General features: G+C 37.0%; 1 protein-coding gene across 2 annotated transcripts in view; it reads right to left on the reverse strand.

Annotated features, from left to right (window-relative positions):
* The window catches only part of SEMA5A (semaphorin 5A), a 324,829-nt gene that overhangs the window by 112,063 nt on the left and 200,368 nt on the right, over positions 1–12,398 (reverse strand). For both annotated transcript variants that reach the window (XM_050315083.1, XM_050315092.1), the window contains exons 11-12: positions 11,603–11,738; positions 9,666–9,870 (exon numbers count right to left, since the gene is read on the reverse strand). In XM_050315083.1, the coding sequence (XP_050171040.1) occupies positions 9,666–9,870; positions 11,603–11,738 (341 nt within the window). The remainder of the gene's footprint in view (positions 1–9,665; positions 9,871–11,602; positions 11,739–12,398) is intronic.

Consider the following 12,398-nt stretch of genomic DNA (forward strand, 5'->3'; position numbering starts at 1 on the left):
AAGGAAGCATTCAGATGCACAAATAGAGAAAACTCAGATAATAACCCACAAGAAACTTTGCTTGATTTCTAAACCGAGTCACATATGATTATTTTCACTGGAAGTGTCAGAACGCCAGCTGACTACTGTAAGGATCCAGAAGCATCACAAACTTGGCTGATGAAAATGTTTCAGGGACTGTCCTCTACTCAAACTCATTTGCAGTCTGCACAGTACATGCCCCTGTGCCTCAGGCCTTAAATGAGCCAAATCCAGTACAAATGTCCTGTACAATTCCAGTATGATGTGCATGGAACTTCAGTAGCAATTTCAGCATAAAAAACATCTTTTTTTCAGAAATACAAAAGGACAAGATGATGATGATGATGATAATGATGATGATTTTTTTTCTACTCAAAGTAAGTAAGAAAGTAAAAGGACAAGAAACAAAGTTGGGATTAGAGAAATTAATCTCAAAGTCTTTTACCAGAAGATGTTCATCTCACTACTCTCACTATTCCATTAAAGTACTCATAGCCATAGCATATAGCCATAGTACACAGCCATAGTCTACAATGCATGCAATCATATTACTTTATATTCTCTGTATAATAGTCTAGAAGCCAGGACATCTGGCAATAACCGGAAAATCTCACAAAGCTTGTTAGTTAAAAATCACCTCGAACTTTGTAAGCAAGCAATCTAACCACTATTCTGGTTGCGGTCATGCCTATTCCTTCTAAGGCGTGGCCTTACAGAATGAAATTTCCAAGATTCATAGGATAAGAAGGAAAAATAAAAATAAATAAAAAGTAGAAAAATGAATCTGTAGACAAGGGACTCTCTGCCCCAAATATTAGGACTCTTACCCTGTGACTTGATTACAGTAAAATGCATATGGAACCTAATCCATCTTTTTGTGATTGCACCTGCAGGTTACAGGACTCTTCACATAAAGCCCACAGTGTCTGAAATAAAGCATCTTCACATTTTGATGACTTACAAAACACAGAACAAAGTAAATAAGGTATATCTTTATTAAGAAACTCTTTAGATTATTAAGAATTGCCATGTCCTATGACTAGAGCTGGGTAGGCACAAGGGGAAAAAATCCCAAAGATTACTAGTGCCACTGCTTGTATATGCTCAGTTATAAACATTTAGATTTATTGAGGTTTACAGGAAAAGGGATGCAGAATGGAGAAGCTCATAAACATTAAAAAAAACAGAAGTTCAGTATAATATCCCATTTAATGACTGCTTTACTTGCAGCTCACACTAAATATTGTACATATCATAGAATCATACTTATGATCCACACTTGTTTTTTTAGGGTCAAAGCTGAGTTTCTTGTAAGGTTTGGACTTCTATTTCTCCCTGTGAGTTAACTGTTCCACTTTCTTCTTTGGTTGGACAGGGTTTATTGAATCACTCCTATGCATGTCCACCTTCTAAAAAGCCTTGCAGAATATGCTAAAGAAGTTCACAATGCTCAGCAACATGCCAGGTTACCTAATCCTTTCTGAAATATTATGATAAACTCAAGTCCCTTCAAAGGGAAGGTTTCCTCCCCGCATCTCTCAGGAAGAGACCTTGCAATGGTTACAGTGTGGGTTCAAGTATCAAATTCCTCCCCAGTATAAAGCTAACTCCAACACTGTTTTTTGAAATTAGGACCAAGCCTGTTGACTAGCACTGCATGCTATCAGGGGTTCTGAGTGTAGGCATGGATGCTGATAGGTTTTTTTGAAGACAGCAGGACAACACTGAGCACCATGCAAGATACCTTTTTTGCTCACAGTTTTGCATTTTGTGCATTAGAACTGTCTAATAACAAATGACATAGGGCTTATCAAGTCTAGCTTCTCTTCTAGGAGGAAGTGGTAGTTTCAAAACACACAGAAAGGAAAGATAGGCTATTTGGTCATTCCAAGTTTATAAAGTAGTCAAAAAGGATTTGAAAGCTCAGCGCCACCATGGTAAAGAGGAGCTGGTCTTCCTTAAAGAGAAGGTTGAGACTGTCTCCAGCTCTTTTAATCTTTTTCCCTCCCTGGCCCACGCATTAATTTCACTCCCATGAAAGCATAGCCAGCTGTTCTTCAGCCAGTAGCTGCTTCTTGCAGCAATTGTGATTTCCAGTGGCAGCACAGAAGTGCACACACCGTATGTTCTTTGGACATTTATTTATAGTCTTTATCCGACAGAGCTGGGCAATTATAAAGACATAATGATAATTTGTGAACAGAAAAAAAGGGCTTCTCCTACTTAAATTTGTCCCATGAGAAAACAGAATACCATCTACTTGCAGCAGGCAATTCATGAACATGTTAACGAAAATATGAACAAACTGTATGAGCAAATAGCAGCAACAAACTAATCAAAATCATGACCTATTTATGGGTTGATTATAATAACAAAAAATGACTACAAATAAGTGCTAGGTAATTTGTGAACCAAATAAAGGGCTACAACTCTCACATATAAATTGCTGACAATTAATAATTTAAGCAGCTCTAGTTAGAGCCATCTATTTATTAAGAAACCTCTCCAACTGGATCTGGTAGAATGATTTATCTTTATACACAGTGATAAAGCCAAGAAAAATCAGTACTACTGGACATTTTAAATACCAGGTTTGATTCTCTAGAGACCCATAGTATCATTTATAACTCTGTAGCCTGAACTTTAGACGTAGCCATTCTCATTTAGTAACATTTTAGAATCGCTTTGCCCAGTACAGATGACACAATACACAGGGCAGCAACAAATCAACATCTCTGTGTTTAAATTACATAAAAAACCAGCAAAGGTTTACATTACCCTTCTTTGTCTTTACAGATAATTTAACATAGAAAATAACATTAATACTCTAGCAGAAATATATAGCAAGCCTTCTTAGTAAGGCTAGCATAAATCCAAGTGAACATTAGAAGAAAGACCATGCAATCTTTCATATATTTTTTTAACTTTGAAGCAAAATGTTTCCTGAAAAGTTTAATAACGTAAACAGAGTATTAATTCAGCTAGGGTTTTTCTTTATTAGAGGTAACTGTCATTGCAAAAGCAGAAGAGAATAAGGTTATTAATTTTATGGTTTACTGCTTGTTTTTTTGAAACAAATGTTCAAGATTATCATGTTGCTCTTAGGACTGGTGTCTTCCAACATGTACCAGTTTTTGACAGCAAAGTAATTGATGAGTGTCCTTGCTTCAAGCTTCTTGAAATGACATTGCATAAAGCCAGAAGGATAACAAGTAGCAGGAAAATAGTTTTAAAACCACTGCAGGGGTGCTTTACCACTCTGTAAAAGCATACTTTACCTTTGTTAAGGAAAGGCATAAGAAACAAAGCAACTGTGTTTTTTGTAACAACAGAAGGACAACTTTGTGACACAGTGTATACACCTCATTATCCTACTGTACTCTGATTCCCATTTCTGTTTTTGAGCTACAAAAAAATTAATACATACAAACAGACTACCTACCACTTTCACACTTGACTTCCGACTCAAAATTACAGCTACTCTGATCCTTTTTATTATTGCACTCCTATTGTGGTTTCTAGACTACGAAGGTGATTCTTGAATGGAGATGAAAATTCCATAGCTCCTTTCTACAGAAATTATGTACAGATTGCTTTCAATAACCTCAATGCACTTAAGATAACACAGTCAGAAATAGCATCAAATTCGAAAAAATGCAGTCAATTTAAATTTTGTTGTTCTCTTGACCAAGAGAGCATAAGAAATGCATATAAGCACATATATTTGCTTATAACTTTCAGGTTGGTAACTTTACACGTACTCTGTATATTCTGACAAAATGCACATTAAACTGTGAAAGCTGCATGCTTTGATCAAAAATGTAGTCTGCCAGGAAAATGACAAAATCTCTTTTTAGTAATAACAACACACACAACTTTTTTTCTTATTAAGACCTTGTGTTGCTCCCTAGCAAAAAGTGTGGTGTACTGATTACAAAAACAAAATGAAAAAGATAGAACAGCAACAAAAAAAAATCACAGAGGAATCAAATCATGGAGTACTTTGCATCAGTTTACTCCCATCTATCAAGACAAACAGGAGAAATACAAACTGTTTTGGTAGCATTTCCATACTGAGTTTCATGCAAACTTCCAAATTTCTTCATGAGGCTGGGACTACTTTCTAGATAATCTACAGTTTCAGGGTTTCATGAGAAAAATACTATATTTGTGGAGATTTACTACCTGTAAACCCTTCTAAAGGCAAATGTATGAAAAATCCAGTTGCAATTTCAAAAAATATAGTCTGAAATTTCTTCACGAAACCTCTCTATCTCTACTTCTTCATTATAATTGCTGTATGTGGTTTTTCAGAATTATTTTTATCATTATTCTTTGCATTGCTACCTGTAATTTTGAGGTGTTAAGAGGGAGGAAAAACACTTTCTAGAAGCTCATGGAAAAAGATGTCATAACATCTTCTAGTGACCTTTAAGCTTCAGATAAAACCTGGCTTTATGGCATAAAAATTGTGGTTCGCTTCATTGAACAATACACTCTTTAGAGACATGCAACATAACAATAAATCTTCCTTCAGGTTTCATACTTGCTTTTTAAGTCAGCCATACACCAATTTCATCAATGTTGTGCTCTAAATCCCAATAACTAAGATCCACCACTGGGTATATACCATTTGTATTCAGGATACAGAGGGGACATACTCTGTCCAGTGGAACTGAAGAACAGAAAAAAACATGCGAGTTTTTTCACCAAGTCATTTTAAAGGATGGCCTTAAAAGTTTCTTATCAGACAGTGGAAAATATTATTTTTTCTAAACTCGTAAGTTCATTATGTTTTCATAATGCCCTCCAACTAGACACCATATCCAATAATTTTCTCATTCATTCTAGTAAATCAATACATTTTGCAGCAGTTCTCTAAATAAGGGCTAGTTGCTCTCATTGCAGCATCCTGTTTTAAAAACACCTTTCGATATCAGCAAAATTTTTAACCATGGGTCACTTAATATGAAAGGCAGAAATAAAATGGAGGAAAAAATGTGAGGTGGGGGGAAAGGGACAAAAAGGAGAGAAACAAAACTCTAACAAATATAGCACCATTTTGCTTGGATTTTTTTTTTTTTAAACAAAGAAGCTTTTCATACTTAGAAAGTTGTCAGACTATTGAGTGTTTCTCTAGTTTGCTCTACTTTTCATGTACTGTTACAGATGATTTTTAGTTCAGAACATCTGTGAATGCTTTCCTTGACTTTCCTTTCTGAATCACTGAAAATTGTTCTGAGGATTTCTGCTTGCCTAAAGCCAGTAGCACAAAATGTGCAAGAATTGATATATCCCTTCATTCTGTGTTAGAATTCACTAGTGTCTCCAAAGTATGAAAGTATATTTTTGATAGGAGCAATAGCTGCTAAGTCCTAGCTCATCAGAATCTCCTAGTAGAATGATGACTTGGCGAAGGTTTACGAAAAGAAGACTGTTGACACAGCAGATTAATACATTTGTTTGCTTACCCCCAGTTACCCCTCAAATAATATCTATTTAAGGTTTAATGAAGTTGGATTATACTTTTACACTCCCAGGGTTATTCGCCTCTGTAATACTTGTATTCTAGTAACAGAGTGGATAAGTAACTGAATGTGAGGGGGTAAAGAGAGAACTTTCTCTTAACTATTGCCCATCTGTTTCAAAAAATGGGATTTTTGCTTTGAGTAACAAAGACAGCAGAGCATTCATTTGTATTCAGTCCAATCCATATGCCTACATTTCCACTGATTCAGCTTTGTGCATTTTAAAAGTCAAATTCTGCAGAATGTTATAATGAATTATAGCTAAAAAAGTTATGTGATGTACATCTCACACAGCATGGGTTGGATCCATCCTCTTTTACACCACTAAGTGCAAATTGTTTACTGACAGTACTTACATCAGAGTTGAATGCACTTTCCTTTTGGCAGTAGAAAACACAGTGATATCTATTATCACAGTGTTGAATAAAAATTTAATTTAGCCCAACCAATTTGCACATTATACTGGTATACGATAAACACAGGATAATTTAGGTTGGGAGGGAGATCAGAAGGTCTCAATTCCAACTTTCTCCTAGAAAGACAGATAGTTACAACATAGACTGGGTTGCTGTGTGGTTTTTAAAACCTCCAAGAATGAAGGATGCACAACCTCTCTCTCTGGGAAATCCAATCTGTTGCTTTACCCTAGAAGTGACAAAGTTTTTCCTTATATCCAGTCTGAAATTCTCTGCTTGTTGTCTTCCTGCCATGCACCAGTGTGAAGAACATGTCACTGCTCTCCTTGTAAACTCCCTGTAGGTATTTGCAGGCTGTTACTAGCACCCTGCTCCCCACAAAGCCCTTCCTCCCACTCAGCTTCTCCTCCTAGGGCATGGTGCTCCAGTCTCCAACAGAAGGAGACCCTCCACTGAATTTGCTCCATGTTATCAATGTCCTTCTTGAAGTGAGGGAGGCCAAAACTGGGGAACAGCCTCCTCCCCTGATCTACAGGCTATGTTCCTGCTAATCAAGCCCAAGATGCTATTGGCTGTCTGCAGTGACAGCATGTTCTTGGCATATGTTAGGCTGTCTGCCAAGGCCCTGCCCCAGTCTCCAGGCCCTGTCACAGAGCTGTTTCCTAGACAGTCAGTCCCTAGCCACAATCAGTGCATAGAGTTGGTCTTTCCCAGATCTGGGACTTTGTATTTGCAGCTACTGAATTTCGTGAGGTTCTTGCTAGCCCATCCCTTCAGCTAGTCTAAGTCATTGGATGGTACCACTGTCCTCCAGTGTAACTCCTGGTACCCTAGTCTAGTGTCACTTGCACACTGCCATCTTTTGCCTCCTCCAGGTCATTGATTTAAAAATGTTTGTGAGGACAGGATTTGGCTCCTCATCACTTCTATATATCCCATACCTGCTTGACCACCTTTTCAATGAAGAAATTTTTCCTAGTATCCAATATAAAACCCCTCTGGCTGGAGAGCATTTCTCCTTGTCCTACTGCTTTTTACTTGGAAGAAGAGACTGAACATCACCTGGTAACTTCCTGTCAGGCAGTTGTAAAGAGAAATAAGGTCTCCCCTGAGCCTTCTTTTCTCCAGGCTAAAAACAACCCCATCTCCCTCAGCCACTCCTCACAGCACTTGTGCTCCAGGCTCTTCACCAGCTTCGTTGCCCTGCTCTCCAAAGGCTTCAGCACCTCAATGTCATTCTTGTAGTGAGGGGCCCAAAACTGAATATAGGTTTCAAGGTGCAGTCTCACCTTGAGTGCCGAGTACAGGGGTAAGATCACACCCTGGTCCTGCTGGCCACACTATTTCTGATACAGGCCAGGATGCCACTGGCCGTCTTGGCCACTTGGGAACACTGTTCAGCTGGCTGTTGACCACCACCCCCAAGTCCTTTTCTGCTCAGCAGTTTTTGTTCCTTTGGTTTTTTTGAAGGTGGAGGATTTGGGTAAAAAAATAACTCCAAATGTAATTTACCACCACTTTTAATAATGCAAATAAATTAAATCAGGAAAGACACAATAACAACAATGTTTTTCAGACCGGTAGTAACTGTCATCCCACTCTGTCACCTCTCCCAAACATACACATGCTTTATGGTCTTAGGATCTTGGGTTAGATTACATTGTATATTGGAGTAAAGCTGGGCACTAGAGATTTCCAAAACTCTTAAATGTGGTCTGTTTCCAAAGTTACTTATTTTCAAAATCAAGGCAGCTGCCTTTTAGTTTCTGTTGTTTACATAAGCAGTGGTATTTTTCTCAACAATCGTTTACTATATGCAGTTTAGGATGAAAACTCCATTCTAACTGCTCCACAGCTTCTATACAAGGGTTCTGGAGGACTAAGATGCTTCACAAATAACAAAATAATGAAATTAAAATTATGATCTGCACCCCAAAGAAGGCAAAATACTAGCTTCATCCTCAAATTATAGCATTTTAAATAAATTACACCATGTAATTTGGTGTACTTTGGGATTTTTAAACTACTATTTTATACTGTAAGTGTGGTGTTTGAATATAAAGATGGTGTGGTAATTTCAAAATCTAGCAAAAAGTAATTCTTTAAAAAAGTGAATACTAATATTTCTTGGAAAATCAGGCTTGGTACTTACACTCAGTTGGGAGGGAGGGAGTAGAAGGAATGTTAACAAAATCCACTGTGATTCAGTGAAATAGATGTGAAATAGAACTGATTACGTCAAGAAAACTTCAAGAGTAGAATGAGGGTTTTATCATATGATTTCTCATACTTATAAAACATACACTGTCCAACTACGGGAAAGCATATACTGAAGTCAGACTAAAGATCCAGCTGAGATAAGTATCCTGCTTTCATGAATGACCAAAACCAGAGGTACAGAGAAGAACAAAATTGAAAGGCAAGCGTACATCATAAGGAGTATAAGAGCAATATCGTTTTTAGCAGCGTGAAAAGTACGCAGGTGCATAAAAAGAAGTCTCCTGAAACAATTTATTAGTGAAACATGAAGCATAAAGTTTTAGATCCTCACTCACTGAATCAAATGTAAAAGGTAAAACACTAAGGGAAACTGAAAACTGAAGACAATCAGAATTATGAAAAAAGACATTATTCTTTGTGCCGTCTTTTTAATAAAATACCCCACAATGAGTGGTAGTCAGTCTTTCTATAAAACCAACTCAGCACATGTTTCTGTAATTCAGTTTCTGTCAGGAGACCTCTACAGTACAAACATCATTTAGTATTGGCATGATTTCATTTAAAATGCTATGATTTACCACCCAGCAGGCTGTTTTGACTAGAACTGGTCAAATCCAAGCATAGATTCAACCTACCAAAAGCCCAGCTTTCAAGGAGCACAATGAGATAAACTATGAACATAAACAAACCATTACTTTGATGAGCTATTCCCTATTAATGTGCATAGGACTAAGTATTTAAGAACTACCTTATATTTTATGACATGAGTCTGTAAACTTGTTAGTTCAACCTAGTATTTCATTCTTGGCAGGGGACATCTTTGTTCTGCAAAGACAGTTCTCCAACACATTAGCTGTTTTTAAGAAGCTTGAAATTTTGAAGCAAGAAGCAATAGTTCTAACCAAGGCAACTTTAGGTCCAGGATTCTTTTTCTTTTACTCCTAAGTTTGCATATAGATACGCAAATAATAAGGCAGGGTGTAAATTTGCATAATGAATGTCTTAAAAATGAGACAAAAGGAAAGGTAATAAAATACATGTTAGAAGAAAAGTCAGAAATAGCAATAGGAGTTGCTGTATTTGCCATTTATAAAGTTACTTCTATATCAGAGGATCCTAAACCATCTTATCTTGGGCCCTTAACTTTGTAACCTGAACTACATAAACAGAATAAAAGACAGAAACTTGGAAAGTGTCATTTGTAAAATTCCCAACCATTCATTCCCTCAAGAGCATGTAGGCTTCACACCTTCAAAAGAGAATAGGAAACTGACACCAAAATTTGAGTTCACAATATAACACATAACACAGCTAAATTCTTCTATGCAAAAAACGTATAAGATAAACAGGTGGTTACTGTCAAAGAGGAAAAGCTGATTTTCAAGATGCTCTACACATATTTCATAACTAATTCACAGAACATTAAAGCTCAAAGACTTCATAAACTTTTGCAGTGATTACAGCAAGGCAGAGTTCATACCTGTGGCGAGATAGATGATATGGAAAAGCATGTCCTTGCCCTGCACAACATCCACGACCACGTGGGAAAATCGGCTGTTGTCTTCCATGAAGTAAGGAATTGGAATAACTGGTTGGATAACCTCATGCATTAAGAAGAATTTTTGAGCATCTTGAAGATTTCTCTCAGTCAGATTTGCATACAAACCCTGGTCCATGGTGCCACACTGTAAACAGAGAAAACTAACAGTACTATATGTGGCAACAAAAACAATAGGTTTACTCCCTGATTTACAGTACAAGAAAATAAAAACCAAGGGTAAATCTTGAAGCAGTGGAATTTGACCTTCAGGTCCCATTTTGGTGCTAACCAGACTGTCCAGTAATTGAGGAAGTTCAACTTTCCTGAGGCAGTACTATAGAGGTTCCCTAACCATAACCAATAGGGAAGGGCATTAGACAGAGAAGCACAAGTGGACTACAGTAATATTTTACTATATCCTATGTTCACAGGGCATGAAGGAGAAAAACTACCATCCAACAAACCAAATAGTTTTCTGACAAATTTTCAAAGGAAATTCCATGTCCTACAACAGCCAGGGTCTAACAGAAATCTGAGGTGAAAGTAACACAGTCAGTTCTAGGAGTTTCTTAAGACTCTGCGTTAAGTAGAAAAAATGGACAGTGCAGAGCTCTATCAATGTTATCCATTGCAAAGACATTTTCCTTTTGAAACTGAAGACATTTTTAATCTGAAAACAGTACATCAGAAAACTGCTTTTTCTGTTCCTTACAGAAAAGCATTCACTAACTTCATGGACAAGTTTCAGTTAGAAATAAACTAAGCAAAATAAGTGACAGTTAATTTTAGCACATTTGTGTTCAACTGAGGACACAAAAGAGAAAGCTGCTTAATGCATGTGCATGTGTAAACATCCACATGTTTACTCAGGCATATTTGGCATCAGAGAAGTAAAGCAGTACTTCACAACATTTATCAAATATTTGGGTGATGTGAAAGGCATGCCCAAGTAATAAATTTCATTCTGTTTTACTATATCATAAATTATGCCATGAATTACAGCATGAGCAAAATAACAGTCGTTCAAATTCCCAGCAGTTATTTTTTCATTATTGCCAAGTCTTCAGTCTGAAATTATGTCATCATTCCAAATCCACAAATGTTAAAAAAAAGTCAAGAAAGTAATTTTATAATGAGAAATCAGATGATGAAGAAAGGCAAATAAGCAACTGGCAGGAAACAATTACTTGCTCTGTATGTCAGAGTAATGAAAAAAATAAACTATGCCAGAGAAGAATTTCTCTGAATCTATCAAGCAGGAAAGCTTCCAGCTGAATACTCATAGTACACTGAAATTCAAATGGTTCTTGATCTTATGATAGACATTACCCTATCTAAAGAGAAAAGCAGTGATCTCTGAAGGAAAACAACGTTCCTCAAAACTACGACTCCCATAGTATTCTAATATGGAAATATTTCATTAATATAAATCAGCCTTGGAAATACAATGTCTGACGTAACTGTAACTACAGAGTAGTAGCCTTCCTGAAGATTCATTCCTTCACATCGCATACTTCTCTCTGTTACTACTGAGCGGGTGAATAATCTGAGGATAAACCTACTTCTGGTACTACACAAACAGAACTTCTGATACTTGATCATAAGGACCCTATAAAAGAAAAATCCTTTTTTCTGGGAAGGAAACCAGTGACTAAGTCAACAAATATATCCCGCCCATGTGAAGTGTACTCTAAAGCACCACCAACATCAACGCTGCAGTTAAGGAGCCAGAAATCTGATCTTCCTAAGCACTTCTATTGTTTTAGGTTCTTTTATGGTCTTAGACTAGTGCAAGACAGGGCCTTATCAACCATGAACCATAAAGCCTTTTGAGAAAACCTCATGTTAATGATTGTCCCTCTCCCATGTATCCATACCTGAAAATTAGGGTTAGGATTGGGATATGGAAGCCAAGCAGATCGGGAGTTTTCCTGGTATTTGAAGGGTCCATTAAAGGCCTGAGTTATGGCACTCAGATTGAAAACACAAACTGCTGAGGCTGCTATGCTGTTCCTGCAAAAGAAACATAAATATTAACCTAAATAACAACATTAAGTCAACTTGCTGAAAAATAAATAAAAAAGGCAATAACTCTTCAATCCTTCAAGTAATTACCAAGCAGATAAGATCAGCCAGGAGATGATATCTCAAGACAGTGGTAAATTATGAGCTGATTAAGCACAGATATTGCATTTAAAACATTTGTTGGCCTTGCCAAGTAGCTGGTGTGGGAGAAAATTAGAACTTCCTACGTTCTGCTGCTGCTCTGATACCACAAGGCTATACTTCCACACATAATCACATGCACTAGGGACACCTCTTTTCTAGTCACGAAGTTCAAGATGATATTACTCTTAGGGCTTATTAATGTTTCTTCTTTACAACAGACATGAAACAAGGTAAGGATTTATTCAGTGTCTCTAGACCGTATGGAATCCCAGACAGCTCCACAAAAATCCTGTCTTCCAAGAGATGTTGCACAGCAACAAGTATGCAAGTTCAAAAACCCATCAAGAGAAAACAACTTGGACTGCATACAAGATATCTTGTTAAACAAATAAACACAAATAAATGGCAGCCAGACAAAACATAAAATTTCCTGTGTTTGCCTTGAAAATGTGATATACATGGCAATAAAGTAATTCTGCATAGTGTAAAGAATATAATCTAATG

This window comes from Myiozetetes cayanensis, unplaced genomic scaffold (assembly GCF_022539395.1).
Source record: "Myiozetetes cayanensis isolate MyiCay16 unplaced genomic scaffold, myiCay2020 scf1, whole genome shotgun sequence".
NCBI classification, from domain to species: domain Eukaryota; kingdom Metazoa; phylum Chordata; class Aves; order Passeriformes; family Tyrannidae; genus Myiozetetes; species Myiozetetes cayanensis.